The sequence below is a fragment of the Pan troglodytes genome, chromosome 13 (genome assembly GCF_028858775.2).
Source record: "Pan troglodytes isolate AG18354 chromosome 13, NHGRI_mPanTro3-v2.0_pri, whole genome shotgun sequence".
In the NCBI taxonomy this organism is placed as follows: Eukaryota; Metazoa; Chordata; class Mammalia; order Primates; family Hominidae; genus Pan; species Pan troglodytes.
Window position 1 is genome coordinate 135,713,097 of NC_072411.2, and position 27,433 is coordinate 135,740,529.

Genomic DNA, 27,433 nt, shown 5'->3' on the forward strand with positions numbered 1-27,433 from the left:
ATGAAATCAGTGTGTCAAAGAGATATCTGCACTCCCATGTTTACTGGAGCATTATTTACAATCGCCAAGATATCAAATCAACCTAAGCATCCAACAGTGGATGAATAGGTAAGGAAAATGTGGTATATATACACAACAGGGTACTATTCAGCCATAAAAAAGAATAAAATCCTGTTATTTGTGACAACATGGATGAACCTGGAAGACATCATGTTAAGTGAACGAAGCCAGGCACAGAAAGGCTGATCTGTAATATGACCTCACTCATATGTGGAATCTTAAAAAAAAAAAAAGAGTTGACATCGTAGAAGCAGAGAGTAAAACAGCAGTTACTAGTGACTGAGGGGGAGATGTAAGGGAAGGATGGGAGAGGGTGGTCAACAGGTACAAAGTTACAATCTAATAGGAGGAATAAGCTCTAGTGTTCTATTGTACAGTAGGGTGATGATAGTTAACAGTAAGGATTGTATGTTAAAAAATAGTTAGAAAAGCTCTTGAATGTTCTCACCACCAAGAAATGCTAAGTGCATGAGGTAATGAGTATGCTAAATACCCTGATTTAATCATTATACAACACATATATGTACCAGAATATTAAAATGTACCCCATAAATACGTGTCAATTTAATTTTTTTAAAATAGTTTCAGATTTTGGAGCATTTTGGATTTTGGGATCAGGGATGCTCAACTCATATTGCCATGGCCAGTTTTATGGGTCAATAACCCACTCACTTTCCCTGCCCTTGCCCCAGAGTTTTTTGAAGCAAATGCCAGATATATAATTTCATCTGTAAATATTTATTATGCATCTCTAAAAGATATTTTTAAAAACCTAAAATGATTATGACAGCTAAAAAATTAAGAATTCCTTAATACCAGCAAATATCCAACTAATGTTCACATTTCTCTACTTTCTCTTAAATTATTACTAAAGTTCCTTTGGCTTGAGTTAGGGTCCAAAGAAGTCCATACATTGCAACTGGTTGCTATGTCTTTTAAGCCTCTTTTGACCTATAGGTTGTCCTTGTCCCCTCTTTCGTAGAAGAGTTTTCTGATCTACATTTGGCTAATTGCAGACCTGTGATGAATTTAACCTGTTCCTATGCCTCCTGTATTTCCTATAAATTGGTAATTAGACCTAGAGGCTTATTCAGATTCAGGTCCAGTTGTTTGGTTTTTTGCAATAAGGGCATGGGTATTGTTCTGAATTTCTATGTTGTCTGAGTGTTGCTCTTTTTTGGGGCTAGCAATCTTTGAGGATCATTGCCTAGGTTCATTAATTTATTAGGAGTTGAAAAAATGTGAAATTCTAAAATGCCTTCATTTATTAGTTGGAATACGTTTATAAATAAAACTTATCATTATCTGCTTAGCTACCCTGGGATATAGTTTGCAAAGGAAAAACAGGAAAAAAAATGCTTTATTTTTTACCTTTATGATTGCCTAGCATCCATTATAGGTAACTGCATATTTTTGTATAGGATCATTATGAACTCACAGATTTACAGATTTTATGTACTTGTTTCAATTAATTTTTATTATTTTTCTCACTCAAGTTCAAATTGTCTCATCTTTGACTAGTGGGCTCCTCAATCTCTTTGATGATTCCAATGGTCTTGGATAGCAGCTTCACTGCTTTCTGTGATGGTAAGATGTTTCAGGCTCATCTTATTTCCTGACCTAGATATATAACCAGCCATTATTCTAAGATGCCCTGGTTGCTGTTCGTAGAAAATGGTATTTGGCAGCCATAATCTGGGTGCCAGGGGTACTCTGCTGCTACCAGGTTGGTCACTCTTTCCAACCTGTATCAGGGGACAGAGCTGGAAAAAAAATTTTTTAAGAAAAAATATATGAAGCTCATTCAGATTTTTCTATTTCAAATTCAGGAGAACAGGTTTTTTTAAACCACACTGATTTTATTTGTCTGTTTTCCAATACTAAAGGTCTCAGTTCTCAATAACAGCAATATAATTATTTACTTTATCACATACACACATATATACAAACATTCATACCACTGTGTGTGTATATAAATACTAGAAAAAATATGCCAAAATGTTAATATTGGTAGGATAAAGAATAATGATAGGTTTTCATTTTTTTCTTTTAATCAATTTCTGCACATTCAACATTTCTATAATAAAAAACTATTATTGATAGAAAGAAAAAAATTGTAATCTTATTTAAAATTTCCAGTTGAGGCCGAGTGGAATGGCTCATGCCTGTAATCCCAGCACTTTGGGAGGCCGAGGCGGGTGGATCACTCGAGGTCAGGAGTTTGAGACCAGCCTGGCTAACATGGAGAAACCCCATCTCTACTAAAAATATAAAAATTAGCTGGGTGTGGTAGTAGGTAACTGTAATCCCAGCTACTCAGGAGGCTGAGGCAGGAGAATCACTTGAACCCGGGAGGCAGAGGTTGCAGTGAGCTGAGATCATGCCACTGCACTCCAGCCTGGGTGACAGAGTTGAGACTCTCTAAAAAAAAAAAAAAAAAAAAAAAAATCCAGTTGGTTCACCAATTTTCAAGCTCCCAAAATAATTCCTCTAGTGAGTACATATAATTCTCTGAAGTATACCATATCAGGCCTAGTTTAGGACCTCCAAATCTTAACACAGGATACCACTGTTCCTCACAGCAAACATACAAACACACACAGCCTCTGAAAACAAAAGGTAAAATTACTTACATCTCTCACAGATATTGTTTCTTCTACTATGATTTCCATTTCTGTCCCAGGTTGAACGTCACTCCCCATTGCAAAAAACAGGAACAACTAATAACAAGACAGATGTGTAAATGCAATTTAATCTGAATTTAAAAATCCAATAAATGTATTATTTACTTTCAAAAATGTAAAGCCAAGGGCCCATGAAACTTTAACAAAAAATCTCAATTTATATGAAAATACGACTATGATTAATAATGTTACAATTTAAGCAATAATTATGCCTACCCAGAAGTATAAATTGCTTCATCATCAATGTTTTTTACTCCTAATAAATGTCTCCCACATACACTACTTCTTTTTCTTTCTTTTTTTTTTTTTTTTTTTTTTGAGATGGAGTTTTGCTCTTGTTGCCCAGGCTGGAGTGCAGTGGAGCGATCTTGGCTCACTGCCACCTCTGCTTCCCAAGTTCAAGAGATTCTCCTACCTCAGCCTCCCATGTAGCTGGGATTCCAGGTGCATGCCACTACGCCTGGCTAATTTTTTGTATTTTTAGTAGAGGCAGGGTTTCGCCATGTTGGCCAGGCTGGTGTTGAACTCCTGACTTCAGGTGATCCACCCGCCTCAGCCTCCCAAAGGGTTGGGATTACAGACGTGAGCCACCGCGCCCGGCCAACATACACTATTTCTTCTACTATGATCTCCATCTCTGTCTCAATCATTCCCAAAAGGTATTTGTAATTACTACACACTGTTAGCATTAGTATGTTTTTTCTGAGTCACTTGGTTATGATTTTATTTTCTGCCAAGGGATTCAAATATTACAATTCTCAAGACTCCAAAGGAAAAATACAAATCTGATCTCTTATTCAGTTCCTCATAGCCCTGCTTTTCCTTTCTAACTCAACCTCACTTGTCATGTTTTCCCTCCTATCAGCTTGTCATGCACTACTATTTGCTAGGGTTCAGGGGAAAGCAAGTTAAGGGGGAAGTGGTTGGGAAAGTAATGAAGTGAATTTGGGAACCATGGGCAACCTGATTTGAGTCCAGATTACCCTGCTACAGGGTATTCACAATAAGAATATCCTTATGATTTCTGCACTGTAATAAGCTGATTAGCTGGGTATGGCTTCTGGCAAAGGTCAAACCTGATGGTGTTTTATACTGAAAATGGACACTGTTAAAGACAAGGGGAAAGGGAGGCTGCTCTGAGACTATTAGTGCAGAGAGTAATTAAGTCCAAAATTAATAAACTGTGTTTCATTCAACCTAAAATGCTACTGAGTGTTAGACTTACTATTTTCTGTACCAGTGCCAGCTATAACTGCAGAACGTCCCTGACTGTAAGATGCAACCTAATCTCACAGATGTAAAAATGTGAGAAAAAGAAGGTGTATCTTAGAACTTAGGAAATATAGTGGTTGAAAGTGGTGGCCACTCAGCATTAAAGATTCCTTTTAACCACAAAATCTTCACAGAAAAAGAAACATAAATATGCTTTGGCATAATATTTTATATTTAAACATCTAGAACTATAAGGATATATTCCTAAAATAAAATGTATGATTTAAGAAAAAACTTTTAGAGAAAAACAATATTACTGGAGTAGCTAAGGTACTAGTTATAATTCTGGTTATGGAAGGGTTGATTTTGTTTTGAAACAGGTGACCTTATTTTACCTGAGACGAACTTGGTGCTTTTCCAAGACACAGTCCCAATGAACTTCCCATCTTCAATTCTGCTTCCTTCAAAGTATAGCTGTCCGGCACTTAAAAAAATTTTGATAATATGATGAAGGTTATTAATTCCTAGCTCTCTAAGAAAAATAAATGCTGAAATCAGTATTTCTTTGAAAATCAAGAATATCAAGAAAGAAGAAAAATGAGTTGCACTTCAGACAAAAGGATTACATGCACTAAGATTAGGTTTGATTTTCAATTTCCATACTCTAAGATATTTTCTTCCTGTTTTCTATGTAACAATGCTAAATGGAAGCTATGAATGTCTAGTTTCCTACTTAATAAAAATGACTTGTTCAAAGAGCTGTTGTTTATATAGATTAAAAGCCAGATAATCCAAATCAATCCATAAATGAAGAAGTAGCTTCTTTGAAGTTTAAAGTTGAGATTGTTATTACCATCAATAATTAGGCTCATCCATGACTAAATTAAATCTAATGGTAAGAGGTGATACAGAGATGAGAACTGAAGATTTTATTTCATAATCGGTATCGCAATAAAATTCGCAAAAAAATGGAAAAATTTTGAAAATAAAGCTGGAAAAAATATAACTAGATCAAACCCGTGAGTAAAATGAGAATCAGATAATCAGAAAGAATGGTGTTTCATTTAGAAAACAGAAGTGTTTGTTTCTGGTTAAGGATTTCTGCAATATAAGGGTAAGATACCTGGAAGAAAATATGTCCTATAAATCAGTTTCCAAAAGGTAATTTTTAAATATTAGGTATTGGAGGCCACTATTTATCAAGAAAGACAGACGAGTATAAGCCACCTTTTGAAAGTTATCAAAAAGATTTACCTGGACAAAGAAGCTTCCCATTTCTATCAATAGGTCTCAAACAGCTGTTGTCAGCTATATATAAAAGGAATATTATTTTTCTTAGTATATTATTTTTCTTAGAGAGCTAGGAATTAATAACCTTCATCCTATTATCAAAATAAAAGGAAGCTGGTTACAGCATCAAACACAGAAAACAAAAGAGAGATGCTCTATTGTGTTAATTAGCAGCAAACTACAGAAAGCTAAAAACAAAAACAAACCAAAAACCCCCCAACAACCAAAGAAAAAACCCCCAAAATAAGTACAGGCAGTCTTTGTTTTGTGCAGTAGTGCAAGACTAAAAGTACCAGGTCAAACTGTGCAAAACAATCTTAATAATCAATGGAAAAATTACAATCGTTCCATGACACTTAAAAATTTTTGTTGAAACATTTAAAACCCTCTTCGTTATTAATACTATACATGTATTGGGAAAGGAAAAAACAATAAAACCAATATTTATACTATAATTTAAAATACTAGAATCTTTGAGAATTAAAATGTTTTCTGTCTTTGTAAATTACATATAAAGAGTAGTTTAAGCAGGGCTTGGTTTCTTCTCATTGCATAGCTTATAATATAGAGTGACATTTTTCCTATCCTGTGGCAAACTGTCATACTCCTTTCTAAGTTTGGATCAGCTTCCAATATCTAGAGTCTCTTGAGTGACTGCAGGGTCAACATTCCCAGAGGTAGCTGCTGTTTCTATAACTCCATATACTTTTGTTTCTTTGTGTACTTTCTTCTCTGTTGGTCAATTCCCTCTTTTGATTATGTATTCTTGTAAAATGTCATGGTGGGTTTAGCACTGCAACACAACTACATGCTTTGCTGTCTGTGTAATGAAGTGTACATGCAGTGACAAACCACCAGCAGACTTGAAAGAAATGAAGTGAATGGTTACTGCTTGTGGTGCACATGTGTTATTTATGTGATGAACTGTGCCCTGAAGAGCTGGCAGTCAAGTGTGTACTTTATTCAGTTACAGTTAATATACCATATACCATGGTTGCTGAAATTTTAACCATCTTGCTGGGGGACTGATGTTATATAACTAAATGGTAGTAATGAAATTTGTGCATGTCAGAGCAGTACAAGCAGACTGCCTATATTTAAAATATGTTGGGTGATTTTATGCTTATTAAATCGGCCAGCATGTGCTATGTTTGAGGTTACAGATTCTTGCTTTGGAAGAATATATTTCCTCAAGATCCCCTGGTGCTTGGAAGGGGCATACCAAGTTTTCAGTTCAAACAGAATTCTTAAAAAGTAGGACATAAATTGGAGGGGTGGGGGAAGGTTGAGTGTTCTGTATAGACAACAATAGTCTGAGCCTTAGAAGTTCTAACTTTATTAGACCACAGCAGAATCCCTTTCTGAGATTCCTGAGTTCAATATCTTGTATTACAGTAATATGAGGCTAGCATACAATTCTCACATAAATCTCTTGTTGACGGAAACAATTTACTTAAAGAGTTCCCCAACTTAAAAAGTGCTTTTAAAATACTGTCTCTTTAAAATCTGTTGGTTTTCACTGAACAGGGACTTACTGTGTATTGGCTATGTGCCAGGCACTGTGCTAGAAACTGGAAATACAGTGGTAAGCAAAGCAGTGTAAACTCAGTCGTCACAGAACCTTGTCTAATGGGGGAGGTGGATATTAAAAACACAAATAAAAGGGCAGCTACAGTGATAAATGCTATGAAGGAAAAGTACAGGGTGTTAGGAGAGTGCATCAGCAAGATTAACTGGGATTGTGTGGTCAGGGATGAAAGGAGAAGGAACATTTCATATAAGACCAAATAAACAGCTGAAGTTAAAAGCAAAGGGAAGAGAGTTGAAAGAGAGACTGAGCACTAAGAAGTCTTGGGGGTTAAAGAGAGCTTGTGCACTGAGAAACGCAGAAAAGTCAGCATGGGAAGTGAGTTGTGAGTACGCAGAAAAGCAGATCACAACAAGGTTACAGTTAAGCAGGGGTCAAATTATTCAGGTTCTTGTAGGCTAGGTTAAGGAATTAACCTAAGTGCAATGGAAAGCACTAAAGGGCTTTGTGCGGAGGAGTGACAGGATCTAATTCACACGTACTGACGATGATCAAATGGTTTGGAGGGGGGCAAGAGTGGAAGAAGGAAGACAAGTTTCACGGGATGACAGCAAACTATGCATTTAATAAACCAATGACTTTTAATGGACTTTACTGAGTTATAATTTTCTTATAATAAAATACATCTGGTTTAAATGTACAGTTAATAGTTTGATAAGTACCTAAACATCTGGTAACCACCAGCAAACTGAGGTATAGTTTGCATCATCCCCCCTAAAACTCCCTGTGTCAATTTGCAGCCAATCCCTCTTCCTCCCTCCCAATCCTGATCTGCCTTCTGTAACTACGGCTTAGATTTTATTTGTCTAAAGTGTCCTATGTATGGAACCACACAATGTGTACTCTTTTGCATCTACTTTCTTTCTCTTGGCATAATGACTTTGAGATGCATTCATGTGTTGTATGTGGTGGAACTAGCAGTGCCTTGCTCTTCAGTGACGAACAGTATCCATTGCTTAAATACACCATCATTCGTTCATCCATTCGCCTGCTCATGGGCTTTAGGATTGCTTCCAGTTTGGGGTTAGGAACATTTATGTCTTTATAAGGATATATGTTTTAACTCTTATTCAGTAAATACCTAGATGTAGAATTGGTAAGTGGATGTTTAAATTTATAAGAAATAAGCTAACTTTTCCAAAGTGGCTTACCCATTTTACCCTCCCATCAGCAACATATGGGAGTTCCAGTTGCTCCACATCCTTGCTAACACTTGGTTGACTTAACATTTTAAGTTTTATTTACTCCACTGGGTGCACAGTAGGGTGTCATTATGGTTTTAATTTGATTGCTAATGATTCTGAGCATTTTTTCCTGTACTTACTGGTCATTCATAGGTACGTCTTCTTTTGTAAAGTGTCTGTTCAAGATTCTAAACCTGGGTTAGGTTACAAGGGTTTTTTTTTTTTTCTTTAATATTCTGAATGTAAGTTGATTGTCAAATATGTGTTTCATAAATATTTTCTCCCAGTTTGTGGCTTGCCTTTTCAAATGCTTTTTGAAGAGTAGAAGTTTAAAATTTTAATGTAAATTAATTAGGCTTTTCTTCCATGGTTTGTGCTTTTTGAGTCCTATCTTTAAGAATACAAAAACCTTTCCTTATGATAAAGTAACAAAGATTTCCTCATATGTTTTCTCCCAGAAATTTTGTAGTTTTAGGTTTTAACTTTTAGTTGTATGATCCATTTAATTTTTGCATCAGGCAAAGTAAAGCTTGAGGTTCATTTCTGCACATACAAATATCTAAATGGCCCAGCACTATTTGTTGAAAAAATGCTATCTCTCTGCATGAAAATACCTTGGCACTTTTGTTGAAAGTCAATGACTACGCACCTATTTCTAGATTCTCTGAGTTCCACTGTAAATATTTTAGGCTTCACAGGCCACATGTGATCTCTGTTGCACGTGCTTCTTGTTTAAATAGCCCTTTACTAGTGCGAAAACCATTCTTTGCCCACTGGCTGAAAAAAAACAGGTTGTAGGCCATAGTTTGCTGACCTCCTCTCTATATGTCTACCTGTATGCCAATATACACTGTCTAGAGTAAGCCTTGAAATCAGATAGTTTAACTCTTCCAACTTTGTTCTCGTTTTCAAAAGTGTTATGGCCACTTTAAATTCTTTGTATTTCCATGAAAACTGTAGAGTCAGTTTGTCAATTTCTTTAAAAAATGTTAAGATTCTGTGTAAGAATATATTAAATCTACACATCAATTGGGGAAGAATTATCCTCTTAAGAATATTGTATCATCTGGCCAGGTGCGGTGGCTCACACCTGTAATCCCAGCACTTTGGAAGGCCTAGGCAGGCGGATCACGAGGTCAGCAGATCAAGACCATCCTGGCTAACACGGTGAAACCCTGTCTCCACTAAAAATTAGCCGGGCCTGGTGGCGGGCACCTGTAGTCCCAGCTACTCGAGAGGCTGAGGCAGAAGAATGGCGTGAACCCGGGAAGCAAAGGTTGCAGTGAGCCAAGATCGCACCACTGCACTCTAGCCTGGGTGACAGAGTGAGACTCCATCTCAAAAAAAAAAAAAAAAAAAATTAGCTGGACGTGGTGGCAGGTGCCTGTAACCCAGATATTCGGGAGGCTGAGGCAAGAGAATCGCTTGAACCCAGGAGACAGAGGTTGTAGTGAGCCAAGATTGCTGCCCTGTACTCCAGCCTGGGGGACAGAGCAAGACTCCGTCTCAAATTGAAAAAAAAAAAAAAAAAGAATATTGTGTTGTCTGATTTGTGAATGCTGTATATTGCTTTATTTATTCAGGTCTTCTTAAATATCTCACAGCAGTATTTTCTAGTTTTTAGTGTACAGGTCTTGCACATATTTTGTTCATTTATGTCTAAGTATCCCATAATATTTTATGCTATTATAAATGTTTTCTTAATTTTGATGTCGATTTTGTTGTTGTTGTTGCTGGTAGTTTTAAGGCAATGAATTTCTGTATATGATTTTGAGTTCTTGCTAAATTTACATGCATTAAGATACTAATTCACATTCAGTAGAATGGCCATGTTGGTGTGGATATGGTGATTAGGGAACACTTCAACACTGCTGGTGGGAACGTAAACTAGTACAGCCACTATGGAAAACAGTGTGGAGATTCCTTAAAGAACTAAAAGTAGAACTACCATTTGATCCAGCAATCCCACTACTGGGTATCTACCCAGAAGAAAAGAAGTCATTATACAAAAAAGATACTTGCACATGCATGGTTTTTTTTTGTTGTTTTTTTTGAGACGGAGTCTCGCTCTGTCACCCAGGCTGGAGTGCAGTGGCGCGATCTCAGCTCACTACAAGCTCTGTCTCCCGGGTTCACACCATTCTCCAGCCTCAGCCTCCCCAGTAGCTGGGACTACAGGCGCACACCACCACGCCTGGCTAATTTTTGTTGTATTTTTCAGTAGAGACAGGGTTTCACCATGTTAGCCAGGATGGTCTTGATCTCCTGACCTTGTGGTCTCCCCGCCTCGGCCTCCCAAAGTGCTGGGATTACAGGCGTGAGCCACTGTGCCCGGCCTGCACATGCATGTTTATAGCAGCACAGTTTGCAATTGCAAAATCATGGAACGAACCCAAATGCCCATCAATCAATGAGTGGATAAAGAAACTGTGGTGTGTGTGTGTGTGTGTGTGTGTGTGTGTGTGTGTGATGGAATACCACTCAGCCATAAAAAGGAATGAATTAATGGCATTTGCCGTGACCTAGATGAGATTGGAAACTATTATTATAAGTGAAGTAACTCAGGAATGGAAAACCAAACACCGTATGTTCTCACTGATATGTGGGAGCTAAGCTATGAGGACACAAAGGCACAAGAATGATATAGTGGACTTTGGGGACTTGGGGGGGAAGGGTGGGAGGGGGATGAGGGATAAAAGACTACAAATAGGGTGTAGTGTATACTGCTCGTGTGATAGGTGCACCAAAATCTCACAAAGCACCACTAAAGAATTTACTCATGTAACCAAACACCACCTGTACCCCAATAACCTATGGAAAAAATAACAATAAAAAATGTGCTCAAAATATGTTTTTTTTTTTTTTTTTTTTTTAAATTCAAAACCAAACCAGTAACAGCAGATTCTAAAGAAAAAAAAAAAAAAAAAGATGGCTGGGCTCGGTGTCTCATGCCTGTAATCCCAGCACTTTGGGAGGCCGAGGTGGGCGGATTACCTGAGGTCAGGAGTTTGAGACCAGCCTGGCCAACATGGTGAAACCCTGTCTCTACTAAAAACACAAAAATTAGCTGGGCGTGGTGGCACACGCCTGTAATCCCAGCTACTTGGGAGGCTGAGGCAGAAAAATTGCTTGAGCCTGGGAGACGGAGGTTGCAGTGAGCGGAGATCGTGTCACTGCACTCCAGCCTGGCTGACAGAGAGAGACTCTGTCTCAAAAAAAAAAAAAAAAAAGATAATCACAATTAATCACAGATTGACAAGGACATGTAGAAACTGCAACCCTGACACACTGCTAGTGGGAGTATAAATGGTTCAGTCACTTTGGATAATAGTGCGAGAGTTTCTTATAAAGTTAAACATAAATTTGCAAATGACCCAGCAATTCCAATCCGGTACATGTACCCAAGAGAAATGAAAACATATCTCCTCACCAAGACTTATGTGTAAAAGTTCATAGTGGCATTATTCATAAAAGCACAAAAGTAGAGACAATCCAAATGTCCATCAATTCATGTTTGTCCAGGATAAACAAAATGTGATACTATCCATATAATGGAATACTAGACTAGTCAGCAATGCAAAGGAACAAGCTATTGATACGTACTAAATCATGGACGAACCTCAAAAATGATATGCTATGTGAAAGAAGCCAGACACAAAAGACTATATGTTTTATGATTCCAATTATATTAAACATTAAGAAAATAAAGTCTATAGAGACAGAAAGCAGATTAGTGGTTGCCAGGGGCTTGGAATACAGATGGGTACGGGGATCTTTTTGGAGTAATGGAAGTATTCTAAAACTGGATTGTGGTGATGGTTATAGAACTCTACACATTTACTGATGATTACTGAATTAAACACTTAAACTGAGTGAATTTTACGGTATGTAGATTATATCTTAATAAGGCTGTCACAGAAAGCCTAATGGTAAGTGAATAGTGAGTTTGCAGAATATACATTCAGTATAGTTCAACATGAATACATGGACTAGATACACACCTACATCAGATATACTCATTGTATCTGGGGAAGGAGAGAAAGAATAGGTCTGAGGAGGAGAACACAGGGGACTTTAACTTCATTTATAATGTTTCAAACAAAAACAAACATATGACAAAATGTTAATATTTGTCCATTTTGGGTGGTAGGTATGTGAGTTTTCCCTAAACTGTTTTTTTTATTCTCCTATATTTTCTTCAAGACCAAAATTAAGCTAAACTAAGAACCGAAAAGCAAATGTAAATGATTACCTAGTTCCTTCATTAATTTTAATTCCTTTATGGCTTTAATTCGAATATCAAACACCATCTAAAACAGAGAAATAAAATAATGACTAAGTTGTAAAAAATGGGAGGAGATGAAAATGAGGATTGTCACTGTGTGCATAAACAAATTATTTGAGATATTAATTACCTGACATTTAGTAGTTTTTGCCCACTGGAAATTTTTCCATCCCTGAAATCCTTTTATAAGATCAAAAGCAAAAACGTAGGACTTCATAGTTAAGTTTTTACCAAATTGATGTTAATTGGAACAGAAAGGACACCTACAGAAAACTACAGAAACTGTAGAAAACTACAGAAACTAAAGAAACTAGCTGAAAGGCAATAAGCTGACAAACCAGTAACTTTTCTAATGAAAGCAAACAAAATAAACTGCAGGCAATCACATTTCTCTATGTCAGGAATGATGAATGTGGGGCCAGTAAGCATAAATAAAAATGTATACTATCAGCCCGAGTGCACTATTTAAAATTTCTGTTTAAATGACTTTATTTTAGATTCTTTCCCTTTTTCAGTTTAGCCTAATTTCCTCTAGGATACAAAATCTTGTAAATTTAGGAGTAAAACCGATGTCAGACAATCTGTCCTCCCACAGTACCCCACACTGTGAAAAGAAGAAACAGAGTGAGTCATAAAGGACTTCACCAAAGTCTCTCACTTAGGGTCAAGGTACTAGATCTTCTGAACTTTAGTGTATTCATCATACAGTGTAAATATTAACACACTTTAAGAAACTATAATATTTATATAAAAGAAAACAACATTCTAGTAAGTTTCAACTTGTTATAGAAAAAAAACCCATAATGAATTGAAACTACATAAATATAAAAAGGTATTTCCTGAGATGATGTTTAACGAAACTAGTCTTCAAATGGAGAACTGAAAGAGTTCCTTTTAAGAACACCTGGCTTTACAGAAAAACAGAGTATAATGTAAAACAATTTAAGATAAATTTAAAAAACAGAAGTCCACAACACAAAACCAAAACGTATGTATACTTGGCTTAAAAAAAATACAGAAAAGACCCTTGAAAATAGCATTTTCAAGGAAGCCAAAGAATTTCATTTTGTGGGAGCCAGAGAATTCCATGAACTAACTAAATGAGTAACTCCCACATTCTAATTCTAGGCTTTGGAGGAAATTTTAAAAGGCACGTATTTTCTTGAAATATGCTAAGGGCTAACATAGGTAAACAAGCAATAATCAAATGTTAAATAAAAAGCTGACTTCCTAAGAGCTGAAGTCTATTGAGACAACTGTTCTGAAAGATTAAGGTATTGTTTTCTAAATAAAATTCTGTTAACTGAAAATCTATCAGCCAACCTTTAATTATATTCTACTCACTGTGTTAACAGTTGCTGATATTTTAACTTGCTTCTCTTCAGATTCTAACTGGCATAAATTTTTAACGTGGAGCCAGTCAATCTCATTCATACTAGTGACCCACTTCTCTTCCTTGGTCAACAAGCTGTAGGTAAAAAGAAAAGATCAGAAATTAATACCTTTCCTTAGGCATCACTTCTAAAACTCTGCATGTGTCACTTAATGTGACTAATTAGAGGTGACCAAGTTCTACTGAGTCGTCTCTATGATAAGTGGGCTACCTTTGCAGGGTAATGTTAGGCAGTAGTCTATAGAGTCTATATTCATGACTCCAAATATTCTTTGATTTACCTACATAATTTGTTGCCACATTTTTCACAGAGAACTTCTGTAAGTAAACAGTTGCTGGCTTCTGCCCGCACCCTGAAAATCACTAGGGGAGCTTTAAAAGAGCACCTATGCCAGGAGCCTACCCCACTGGATCTAGATTTCATTTAACAACAGGGCAGCCATGTGCAGACTGTAGACTGACACTGCACAAAAGGGCCACATCTAAGGAGTGTCACACATGGCATATATATTGTATACTGCATTTCTACATAGAGTTTTGTTTTATAATTGCAGCCGGCAGTAGAGTATCTTGTTCTAACATTTTCCCACAGAGAGTAGTAAAGGGTCCTGAAGAGGTGCCTTCTTTCTAATTCACACAGAAGCATTAATGGGCTTGCCGAAGTCCTCTTTGGGAATGTACATTAGAGCTCTGAAACATAATTCTACTCTTTATTGCAGTTATTCCATTCTGAGCTCCTACCTTAAGCTAGCAATCCCAAATAAAACAAAGTTTGAAGCACAAGATGCTCCGTGAAGACTACCTTAAAATAGTGAAAAACTGTATGATAACCATGACAATGACCGTAATATATTAACTAAAACATTTAGCACTTACTGTGTGTACTTTGTAAGCACTTAAGTCTTTCAATCCTCTCAAGTCTATGAAGTTGGCACTAGTTATTATCCCTATTTGACAGACAAGAAGACTGAGCAGAGAAAGACGAAATACCTTGCCCAAGGTCCCACTACAGCCTACTGACTTGCCTAGGAGCACAGTTAGGCAAACTATAATGTCACATAGATTACTATGTAGCCATCCAAGGCGGTTTATAAAGAGTCTACAAATCTCAAGGTTGGGCAGGGGTGATGGAAAGCAGGATACAACTACTTATCTACAAAATAATCATTATTAGGTTTAAAAAGAAAGGCACCCAAATGCTAACAGTGATTAACACTGCATGCTGAGAAGACGGATACTGTTTTGGGTCCCTTCTGTCTTCACTTTTGTATTGCCCCAGTCCCAATAAATGCATACTGCCTTTTATAAAGGAAATACAGTTCTTATAAACAAGGTAGGGAATGTCTGCAAAACCCCTGTCCAAAAGAGTAATAGTGGTAAGTGTACTACGAAAGAAACGGTCCACAAGTGCTCTGCTTCTCTGCATCAAAGCCACTATAAATAATGATACAGACATCCTGCAATCTAAGTAAATCTGTAGCACTGAGAAAACAGGGAGCTTGAAGTCTTCAATATATGGAAATATTGCAGTTACAGTGTATGACACATTGACTACAGCAACGTACTGTCACAGACATAGATGACAAAGAGATGCAGCTTTAAATGTGACCACAGGATTCATGGGGGTAATTCGCCAGGTAAGTGCTCTATTTGGGCAACTGGGTTCTCAAGAGTCACAGAACGGATTACAAGGAAAAAATGAGTTGTCTTATGGGTCTCCTGAAACGAAATATCCAGAAACAATTTAGCCATAATGTTAATACCTTCTTCAGGAAAATTTTCAGTTTTCTCTGTGAGAATTTCCTTCGGTTTTATAACTGGCACTAATCAGAATTCACTTGATAACTTTTGCATTATAGCCAACTAATTGATACTCTATACAGTCTAGAAAATCAGGGATACTTATATTATTTTCTCACCACATTTACCAAAAAGTCCCTTTACAAAACATCATGTTTTTCTCTAAGTTACATAACCTAAAACATTCCTGTATGCAATATTTAGAACATAATGTCTAGAAATAAAGAAACATTCAACTCTTGTCATTAAAATAAAGCTTTAGAGTTCTTCTGGGTGGTACTGTAATTAAAATGACTTTTAGAAATCCTTTTTCTCTTGTTAGCGAGTTACCTGTTATCATCATGAGAATCCTGAATTAAAATTGAGCTTCCATTTCTGAGCCCTTGCTCCCTGAACGTCTTCCTCATGTCTTCCTTGGGGATGGCCGTCCAACCCTCCCCACCTGGACATCCAGCACTGTTGATGAAGATGACACCTGCTGGGATTGCTAAGGCTGTGAGGACAGTGCCCACTTCTGCATTAGCTGGAAAGACATGTGGAGATTCTATCACCTGACAACACTTTTCTCCATCACGGCTTGTGTCTAGATGAAGAACATTTAAAAGCAGAGGTTCGCAGTCAATACCAGTTTGAATGTGGACTCCACCAACCTGCAATCATACCAAGACAACCATTAGTACAGCTGATATTTGCCAACACCGTCAACATAACATGGTAAAAGATTACTCTTAGAGAACAACACTCATTTTTTCCAAGTAAAATAAAATTTTCACAAATGTCTGTTAAGCATCAGAGGAACAACTTCAGATTTTTCCTTTGAAACTTTCTTATCTTTTATTTTTTTACGAGAAATCTATGATAGACTGGAGATAGACATTTATGAGTTATCATGGGTGGTGATGAAGCCAGATTGGCCAAGGTCAGTTCACAGAGTGGCTGAAGTGCTCCTGGCCGCCTTCTAGAGATAGAAAATTCACTCTCTACCTCCAAACCACCCCCACTCCCCAACTCAGTATAGATTCTCACTCTTCTAAACTCCCACAGGCACTATGCACAGACCCCCTACTCCAGCACGTATGGTGCAGTTCTTCACATGACGAGGGCCTAAAAGGACACAGATCAACTGACTGGCCTTTGACCTAGCATCTGACGCACAACCTGGTATAACGGAGGCGCTCAAGAAATGTCTCCTTGACGTACAACTAGCACTGATTGTCCCTAACATTTATCAAGCATTTCAGTAGTTTTCTAATATCTAATTGCCCTCACATAGGCTGAATAAAATTTCATTACAATGACTTTTTTTTTGAGATGGAGTCTTGCCCTGTCACCCAGGCTGGAGTGCAGTGGTGTAATCTCAGCTCACGGCAACCTCCACTTTCCGGGTTCAAGCGATTCGCCTGCCTCAGCCTCCCAAGTCACTGGGATTACAGGCATATGCTACCATGCCTAGCTAACTTTTGTATTTTTAGTAGAGATGGGGCTTCACCATGATGGCCAGGCTGGTCTTGAATTCCTGACCTCAGGTGATCTGCCTGCCTCGCCCTCCCAAAGTGCTGGGATTACAGGCATGAGCCACCATGCCCGGCCATTACGAAGACTTTAAAAACATCCAAAATTATCACGAATATTTCTTCAGTAATTTTTTTTACCTCCACCCCATTCCACACAAAGATGTCTTCCCCATCAGCAATTTCAGTTTCACACAGTGTCAGTTCATCCCCTAGAAAGAGATCACCAGTGAGACCATTCATCATGACCATCAGAAACGACTGAGCTAAAGAAAGAGCTGAGACAAATATTTGTTTGAAAAAGTATTTTCACTAAGGAAAATTTAAAAAGTAGTAATTATTTTTATTCTTTTGACATTATTTCATTGTAATTTTTCTTTAAAACATTGTTACAAAAGCTTTGTGAGTATGGTGGCAGGACAAGAGAGATAATCCAAAGGTCAAGTGTACTTGAGGCACATGACATTGGAAACGGGAGTTAGGCTTAAGCATGGAATGGTCCCAACTCCACCGATATGTCCATAACACAAGCTGTATTGTGTGCTTCAAGTCTCTCAGCTTCAGTTTTCTCATTTATGAAATGGAGATAAAAGAATTTTATGAAAATCAAGTGAGATAATCAACATAAAACACCTATTACAGATTTTGGCCCAAATTAGATGTTACTGCCGCTACTGTTAATTCTCATTGTTTTGCTGCTATTTAAAGGAAGTAAATACTTTCAAACTCTCAAAGTATTTCTTGTTTTACTACAAAATCTGAAGCTGAGAACTGGGCAGAAAATCAAGTCAAATAAATATGATGCAAATGGTTTGAAACTATGTTGTTCAACAATATGTGTCAATATAAAAAATTCTAAAGCTTTTCAAGAAATTTTTAGTAGAGGTAGCCTTAATTTCAGAAAAAATAAAATGTTTCCATGTTAGAAGAATTTCACACATTATATAAACTGGATACATTAAAACGTGGATATTTTATTTCTTTTGGAAAACTTACAGTGTGAAGATAATCTACTTAGTTAAGAAAGTAGTAGGTGGGGAAGGACTGACAAAGAGTAGAAAATCACAGGTGAGCTGGACAAAAATGTAGATATATAGAGTGAGTTGCTATGTTTTCATATTTATCTTACCGCCAAGTGACTGGTAAATGTGAAGTCCTGCTGGTACAAGCTTTGCAACACTAAGAATCATGTCTCCTTCCCAAAATTCTAACAGCTGAAGAATATTAATGAAGGAAAAGAGAATGTTGAAAAGTGACATATACATATCACCTTTCCAGGTTACTGTGCCAACTCACATATGAAGATGACACAGAGAGCAAGCAAATGAATACTCTCACCCCCACCCAACACCGAAAACTTGAAAAGAAGGCATCACTTGTTAAATTAGTCAAAGCCAAAGACGGCTAATCTCCTCCATTCCTGAGTGAAGAATTCTGGCCTACACAAAGGGCACAACAACCATCTAAACAATTCTGCTTAATATATATGAAGAGCACTTTTCTCAGAAAGCAAGTTGATGAGCATGTCAGCCTAGGAATTTTTACTCAAAAGAGCAAGACTAATTTGCGGAATTAGCAATGTTGAGGGAAATGTAGCCCTGACTCTAGCACACACTCATCTTCTAGTTGCTTGAAAGGAATGTCTCCCATTGCAAATTTATAAAGGTGCATTACCAGTTTACTTAATAGATTACCACGGCTTTGCTCTTTAAGTTTCTAGATCTGAGAGTCTGAGCACTGTGGCAAGGTCACCAAAATAATATCACCATAAAAGTCATTCCTATCTAGTCATTCTCTACAATACCATAAGGTATTTTCTTAAAAAGAAATTTCTTATTTACAAGCGATTAGTTTGCTGTGAATTAAGTTTTCTAGCCTCTTGTCAGTGGCTTCCTTCTAAGAGAATAGTTAGTAGGCATATACACTTAAAACACCAAAACACACAGACTGGAGTGTACCTCACACTTACAAAGTGAATAAGATCCTTTCCATTTAAAATATCCCCCTAGACTAGGTTCAGATTCCCACATCTGCCTGTATCAACAGTGCCAGAATTGGCTCAGAAATAAATTTCTAATGAAAAATTTCAGAAATATTAGACAACTTTAGAAATCCTGACACTGATCTAGTATTTAAAAAACTTCAAATCAACTAAGGTTAAAAGGGAAATTGCTTTGCTTTTCTTAGCAGAAGAAAATTGAAAGAAAGCTAATAGTTTTGGTAATAGGATTTTTCAGAAAATTCATTTAACTAATTTCTGGGAAAAAACACAAAAAGCTAACATTTTCTATCTCCCTTTTCCTTGATCAGAAAGTAGTGTGGAGCAGGAGGGTGATTAGGAGAAAAAAATCCTAGATGAAGAGTAGGGAGAAGAGGGACAGAGTCCCAGCTCCATCAACTAGATTTAGGACCACAGGCAAGACACTGAGTCTCTTTAAATCACACTGCCTCGTCTTCAAAATGGGGCTGATGTGTCTTCATGAGATTAAAGAACCAAATCACATGATTTATATGAAAGCAGTGTAAGTAAAATAAAGAACACTGCTGTTGCTATCATCATTAAAACATACCTAGAAAAATGACTTGGAGACTACAGCACTGTTTTTACTCTAAACTAGCAGATACTTTCCTTCACTTAAGAATATTATTAATAAACACTGTTCTATACTACAGGGTAGAAAGTTAGTTGCGTTTATTTGTTCAGTAGTTCTCAGTTTCACACAACATGCTCATCTTTATCTTTTCACTCTCTTTGAAAGGCAATTTGCTTTCATTTATTTTCTAAAAAAGAGACAACTTTATACTCTTTCTTCCCCTCAAATAAAATGTACCGGGCCTGATTGTCCACCTGAAAAGCTGCTGGTAGGAGCTGTGGAGAAAAGCCTCTCTAAAAGACTTAGGAGAGAAGATTTGGGTCATCCCTCTATGAAGTGGCAGATGTCAGATCTTCCTAAGCAGCTTTGAAAAATAAAGTTGTATCCTAAACAGAATGAAATGGAGAGTCTAGCTGGAGATGGTGCTTGATGTCTGAATTAAGAGGAAGTAAGACGATATTACCTGAAATATTGACTGCCGGAGATCTCCTAAAGTTTTTCTTTTATCAAAGGTCAAATCCCACACGCTTTCTGTTTGAGAGACTACTGGGTGCAGAGCCCCATTGAAGAAATGATACTGAGGGCCCAGGTGAAGATGCAATTCAAAAGTATTGTTTGCAGAATCACATTCTGCCCTTTAAAGAGGCACAAAAATACATAAATACTGTGTTTTTATAACAGACACTGTGTTTTATCTCAAACCAAAGATATCTGGCTTACAATAAAGTTCTCCATCCCACCAAAGTAACAATTTTTCTTCTATGTGCCATAATTAGTCACTTTAATTTTTCAGTCAGTAGCAGAAATTCAGTTCTGTCACCATGAATTCCAAGAGAAAACTGTTTTAACATAGGCTGCAATGTTAACTCCATTTCTCTGAACAAAGGCTGACACTTGAAATCTTCTAATTCTGAGATTATATTATATTTATGAACAAAATGCTAGAGACCGGCTTACATCATTATGTTAAGTAGCAGATTTACTTCCATGTCATCTATCATCCTTATTTCCACTAAATTTTGCACATTCTCCCATGATTTTTTTTTTTTTTTTTGAGACAGAGTCTCACTCTATCGCCGAGGCTGGAGTGCAGTGCTGCGATCTTGGCTCACTGCAACCTCCACCTCCTAGGTTCAAGTGATTCTCCTGCCTCAGCCTCCTGAGTAGCTGGGGTTACATGTGTGTGCCACCATGCCTGGCTAATTTTTGTATTTTTGGTAGAGATGGGGTTTCACCATGTTGACCAGGCTGGTCTTGAACTCCTGATCTCAGGTGATCCATTTGCCTCAGCCTCCTAAATTGCTGGGATTACAGACGTGGGCCACTGCGACCGGCCCCATGAAATATTTGAAGCCAGTAGCATGAACCTCCCGAGACCACGTTATCCAGGCTAAAAGTCCTTGGCAGCAGCCTGGTGTTGACTGCTCTTCTCTGAATCCACTCGGCTGACTCGAAGCCAGTGCGAAACACAGGTAGGGTCTGACCAATGTGGAGCTGGAATGAGGCTTATCATGCAACTCACGTACTTCAGGACACTTCAATGAACATGGTCAGAGAGCACAACCACACGAAAGACCTTAGTGCGGGTTGACGACAGCCCCTCAGGCTCTGCCTTTTATTTTTTTATTTTTATTTTTTTAAAATAACAACTGCTAGTCCAGACCACTTATGCAGGTTATTTTTTAGACTTAAGATATTTCACTCTGTTAAGTTTTAATCTTTTTGGTATCTTGGTTTTTGTTGTTTCTTTGCTCGTGTCATTCACTGTACTTTTTTCCCCCAGCTCCAAGCCAATGATAAAAATGTCAAATACACCCTGTCATATAATCAGGCATTTGGGTCCACAAGGAGATCACGGTAACATCCATTTTCCTAACCCAATACCCTATTGACCCTAACAAAGCACAAATAAAGAAGCAGTTCAGAGTCAAAGGTGAGGCCCCAAAAGAGAATGCTGAGATCATAAAGTTCTCACAAACCATCTCTTTAAGTAAGAATCCATTATAGGCTTTCCCCCAAGATCAGCATTGCATTCAATAGGTTATAGCATCCATATTTCCCTCCTTTTGAAAATCTGCCCACCACTGATCCTCTCTCACTACATGCCAGTTCGCTACAACTACTTACCTATGAGGGGTGATTTTCATGGCAGGCTCTCTTTGGACCCAAGGAAATAATCTGGCCAGGCCAGGATACAATTCATTCAGCCCCACTATGTGCTCACTGATTTCTCTACTCTTCTTAGGCTTCGATCCCTACTTAGCAATGGCTGTTTTATATGTCACCATTTAATTCACTCTCACACATAAGGGATAATTTCAGAGTTAAAGTTACCCTCACTATAAAAATTCAGCAGCCAAACAGACACTTGCATTAACAAGTTGACTACTTTTTTTCTTTTTAATTTTCATTATTGAATGCTTAAGGCCTAAATTAGATCTTTATTCTCCGGAATACTAGTCAAACTCTAAAAGCAATTTAAAATTACCTTTTGGTTTGCAGTTCAATGTTAGCTGCATCCATTTCATTCAGTAAATGACACGGAACCCCATATCTTGGATTAGCTCGAGCTGTGAACAAAATTTTTCATTAACTTGTGTTGGCTAAATGAAATCTGGTTGCTGGAAGAGGTAGCATGAAGACTAGAAAGGACTGTCCTGGGAGCTAGGAAAGCTGCTATTAATTAGCTGTGTGAATACGAATTTTCTCAGGATCTCAGTTTTCCCATCTGAAAAATGAAAAAGTTAGAACAAATGAAAAGTAAATATTTCTTTAAGACAAGCTAGAAGAATTCCATTTTTTCAACTCTTTTAAGTATACTTTTTAAAAAGAACACCCAGATTTTCATCTTTTTTTTTTTCTTTTTTTTTTTTTTTGAGACGGATTCTCACTTTGTCACCCAGGCTGGAGTGCAGTGGCGCAATCTCAGCTCACTCTGCCTCCCAGGTTCAAGCAATTCTCGTGCCTCAGCCTCTGAGTAGCTGGGATTACAGGCTCCTGCCACCACGCCTGGCTAATTTTTGTATTTTTAGCAGAGACAGGGTTTCGCCATGTTGCCCAGGCTGGTTTTGAACTCCTGGCCTCAAGTGATCTGCCCGCCTCAGCCTCCCAAAGTGCTGAGATTAAAGGCATGAGCCACCACGCCTGGCCTCAGATTTTCATCTTGATTACAAATACAATAAATGACTACTGTAAAAATTCTGGAATTTTTTTAAGTGTAAAAGAAATAGATACTGCTCATAATTTCACTCCCAAGACACACACACACACACACAGGCACACACACAAACACACACAATTTTAAAAACTGGGATCATATTCAACAAATCTATTTTCATTTCATACACTGTATTTTCCAAAGTCTTAAATAAATGATTACATAGTAGTCCATTCTATAAGGAGCATAATTAACCTAACCAATCTTTTTCTGTTAGACATTAAGGTGATTTCCAATTAATCACTATTTTAAAATAGTAGGAACAATAAACAACTTTAAGCATCAACATTCATATACAGCTCCGATTACTTTAAGACAAACTTGTGAAAGTAGTATTACTGGTTTAAAGGGTATGACAGTTTCAAGGCTTTTAAATACACATACTCAAACTGATCGTATTCCATACCTACCAGCTCTAGAGGAAATGTCAACTGTTGGAACCCAAGAGTCACAGAAATAGTATCTGATTTGGTGGGGCATCTCACTAATGTTCATCTCATTGCCATTCTTCTTCTTTTTTTTTTGATTACAGGTTAAATTGAAAATTTTTTGAAACTCAGGAATCTTCTTTTTGTAAATTGCTTATTTATATCATTTCCCCAATTTACTACTGAGCACAATGAAATATATGTAAGCGCACTCTACAGATAGGGGAAATTAATTTGTCATATGTTTTACTGTTTTCCATTAGCTTGTCATTTGCTTTTTAATTCTGTTTTAAGGGTTATATCACTTTGCCCTAGTTTTTTCTTTCTTTGCTTTTATGCTCGGAAAGGTTTTCTTTACCTTAAGATCAAATATTTATATTTTACACATTTTATGATTCCTTTTTTACATAAATATTAAAGGAACTATAATTTCATTTAAGTGATTTGTATAACAAAGAAAAATGGCTTAGTTATTTCCCTAGCAAATAACCAACTTCCCAGTTGTATTTATTGAGTAATTCACTCCCTTCCTTCTCCAAAATATCTGAAGAGCTACCTTACCATGGATTAAAACACAAATATGCTTAGATCAACTCCTGGGTTTACTGCTCTTTTTCAATGATCTGTCTACCTTTTTGCATTACCACTACACTGTCTTCATTGCTATAACTTTATAAATATGTTTTTACTGATACAGCAAATTCTCCCTCAGTCATCTCTTCTTCAGTTTTTATTACTTTATTTCTCCAGGTGAATTTTAGAATCATCTTATAAATTCTATCCCTTCATTCCCAAAAGAGTACACCTAGATTTTTTTGTTGGATCTTTGTTCAATTCCTAAGCTAACAAGAAAACTGTCATTGAGTACATATTCCAATTACATACACACTAAAATTCAATTCTGTGAAAAAGACTAATACTCCATTTGAAAATATTCTTTTTCTGATAGTATATATTTCTATAACTGTGAATTCTGATACACAATATTTTTACCAGAACCATTTCCATATCTTTTTTTCCTCCCAGAAAAATACAAAGCCTTTTTCATTAACAGCATAGTTATGTAACTGTTTTAGATCTGGAAAGTTAATTTCCTTTGATTCACATGCAAATTAGTAACTGCTTTATTCTTATTCTTTATAAAAATGATGGCTATTCTCATTCTCTAAGAACAATATTCTCATCTCTAATAATAGATATGTCTCAATCTATAAAGCTTTTCTCATTGCAGTTTTTAACTTTTGAGCGGACTTTGAGAAGTGATCGAAAAATCTTACTAGGCCTCATGCCTGTAATCCCAGTGAGGCAGGAGAATAGTGTCTGGAGACAGGGAACCTAAGGCTGTTTCACACCGACTTCCTAGAACTAAATTGAAAGGAACACCCTAACTTTCCATGCCTAAGTAACAGAAGGACCAGAGGCTACTTCCCCTTTTCTGCGCACACATAGGAAACTGGCTGACCCCAACGAATCAGACAGTGGGTGGAGTCTTCGTTTGCAACTCTGTAACCATTTCAGCCTCTGAATGGTTGCTGGCAACAAATAAGACTGAGCAACAAATCAGACTGATTGCTGGTAGGGTCTTCGTTTGCATCTTTGCAACTTCACTCCAGCCTCTGAATGGGTGTTGCCTGCAGCCAATCAGACTGATTGCCAGCTATGTCTTCGTTTGCAAGTAAGTATAACGTTGTAACTTCACCCAAGCCTCTGATTCGTTGCTTTCTGCAACCAATCAGATGTTTGCACATGAGAGTGACCTTTGTAACTTCACTTCAGCCTCTGGTTGGCTGCTTTCTGCAACCAATCAGACTGATTGCGGGCTACCAATTCATTTACATGAGATGAGCATGAAGTGGCCAATGGGAAACTTCTAGGGTATATTTGGACCGGAGAAGATTCTGTATCTGGGCCCTTGAGCTGCTGCTCAGGCTGCTCCCACACTGTGGAGTGTACTTTTGTTTTCCATACATCTCTGCTTTTGGTCTTTTGTTGCTTCATTCTTTGCTTTGCTGGGCGTTTTCTCTAATTCTTTGTTCAAAATGCCAAGAACCTGGACAACTTGTACGCATGACCCTCTACCGATGACACCAGCATTTTGGGAGGCTGAGGTGTGAGCATCATCTGAGGCCAAGACCAACCTGGGCAATACAGCGAGACCCTGTCTCTAAAAAAATGAAAAAATTAGCCAGGTGTGGCAGCATGTACTTGTAGGCCTAGCTACTAAGGGAAGAGAATCACTTGAGCCCAGGAATTAGAGGCTGCAGTGAACAATCATGCCACTGCACTCCAGCCTGGATGAGAGAGTGAGGCTGCATCTCTAAAAATAAATAAATGAATAAATAAACAAAAAGTCTTATTGAGAAACAGGAAAATAAAGGAGAAGATATGAAAAGATATAAATAAAGGATAAATAATAGAAATAAAAGATATAAATAAGCAGAAAATAAAGGAGAAGATATAAAAGAATCAGGAAAATAAAGGAGAAGATATAAAAATAAGACCAAGGCCACTTAAAATTCAAAGGCAACATATGGCTGAATGACAGAGCCAAGTCTGAGCACATGGCAATCGCACTCAAGTTTGCCAACACAAGAAGGTTTTATGATATCCAAGGAAATCAAATTTTGAAAATGTAATGATGATCTTACATTATTACAAGGTAGAAAATTAAAGAGAAGTATATAATCTTTATAAAATGACAAATTGTTAGATTTAATTTGGCATAATATAGTTCTTGTTAGCTTTAAAATATTTAAAAATGTTCCAAGAGTAAACCTTTTTTTAAAAGAATAAAAATTCAAACAGCATTCCATGTTTATCTTCTAAAGCCATTAACTGAAACAAATGGGAACATTTGCTTTCCATACCTTCAGGGGGTCTCTGCAACTGGGATTTCCGATAAAACAACATGTAGGCACTTTCTTTACCCTGGAACTGCTGTTCAATATCCTTTTCCCTGATTGGCTGGACTTTAGAATCATTTATATCAAACCAGTGGGGACAGGAGATGCTATTGTTTAAACCTGGGGATTCTGGAGGAAGCATCTTGAAAATCTGCTGGTCATTCCTTTGGAAATCAGACTCAGCCTGGAGAGAACTATTCTTCAAGAGACGAACTGTACTTTCATCTGAACTGAGTAGAAATATCTGAGAATGGAGCTGTAAGAACTACACAGAAACAAAAAAACAAATGCTAAGTTAATTATTTAAACAAAAATTAGATGTGATTAAAAAATGTTTTCTTCCTTTCTGTGATTAGATCATTTAACTTCATCTTTATTTCTAACCTGGCCAGCTACGGGGGAAAATCCATCTAGGTATCATAAAACATTTAATAAAACCACAGTGCTCTGTTAAATAGTCTGATAGTGACATCCAGGGAGGAGGTCGCTATGCCACAATCTAAAAAGCATTTTGATTACACCTCACTAGCGCTGTTTAAAAGAGTATTTAACTGGAACAGATTAGGTAGAACAAACACTTTTGAAATATTTAAAAGCAATCTAAACAAGGCACAAAACAAAGGCAATCACACAGTGTACCACCATAAAAGATAATTTGAAAACCCAGATAGACTCTGTTGGGATAAGGTAGTAATTATCAACCTAAATTATCTTTTAACCTGAACTAAAGTGAATGTTGTCTGTTCTAAAAGCTGGCAGACAAGCTCAGAAAATCAAAGCATAGTAAGGGTTAAGTCACAATCCCAAAGTTCTTGCTAAAGGATTAAGAAGAAAAAAATCTCTTTCTCCATTGCCTGTCTCTACCTCCCCATCCCCTACGCCCCTATCCTCTCACTCTTTAACCTCTGTCTGGCCTTGAGTCTCTTTCTTTTCTCTCAGCCTAATTTACTTTATATAGAAAATTACTTGGGAGTTAAATCTGACACTTGGGTACTTCATCAATCACCCTGGAAAGGTGATTTGCTAATTTTTCTCTTGGAAAGAAAGTAATCTGTGGTAATGTCAACTTTCTAATCAAAAGTATTATTTTATCAACAAACAGAAGAGTGTAGGGCATAACCCAAAGACAACATTGTTAACATTGTGTATGAGAACAGAGGGTAAAATAGCCTTGTAGCTAATTTGTTTAAGGTACAAAAAAGTATCAACAACTTGAAAGCTTTGAGTAATGAACTTTCTTTTCATTTTTTGTTCTTTGGGTTTTTAAGTAATGAACTTTCTATA

At 37.1% G+C, this 27,433-nt stretch overlaps 1 protein-coding gene across 36 annotated transcripts in view; it reads right to left on the reverse strand.

The window, feature by feature from the left end:
• The window catches only part of USP40 (ubiquitin specific peptidase 40), a 91,540-nt gene that overhangs the window by 31,727 nt on the left and 32,380 nt on the right, over positions 1-27,433 (reverse strand). For 29 of the 36 annotated variants that reach the window (XR_010149936.1, XR_010149932.1, XR_010149935.1 and 26 more), the window contains 11 exons: positions 26,114-26,414; positions 22,090-22,171; positions 20,065-20,236; positions 18,137-18,221; positions 17,149-17,219; positions 15,827-16,146; positions 13,648-13,771; positions 12,271-12,328; positions 5,211-5,264; positions 4,352-4,440; positions 2,694-2,780 (listed from right to left, as the gene is read on the reverse strand). Coding sequence is in view for 23 of the 36 variants with exons in the window: in XM_016950744.4 (XP_016806233.2) it covers positions 2,694-2,780; positions 4,352-4,440; positions 5,211-5,264; positions 12,271-12,328; positions 13,648-13,771; positions 15,827-16,146; positions 17,149-17,219; positions 18,137-18,221; positions 20,065-20,236; positions 22,090-22,171; positions 26,114-26,414 (1,443 nt within the window). In the remaining 13 variants the exon portion in view is untranslated. Of the gene's footprint in view, positions 1-2,693; positions 2,781-4,351; positions 4,441-5,210; positions 5,265-12,270; positions 12,329-13,647; positions 13,772-15,826; positions 16,147-17,148; positions 17,220-18,136; positions 18,222-20,064; positions 20,237-22,089; positions 22,172-26,113; positions 26,415-27,433 lie in introns of those variants that run through there. The other 7 variants (XM_054679561.2, XM_024355150.3, XM_063790895.1 and 4 more) reach the window with 4 other exon arrangements.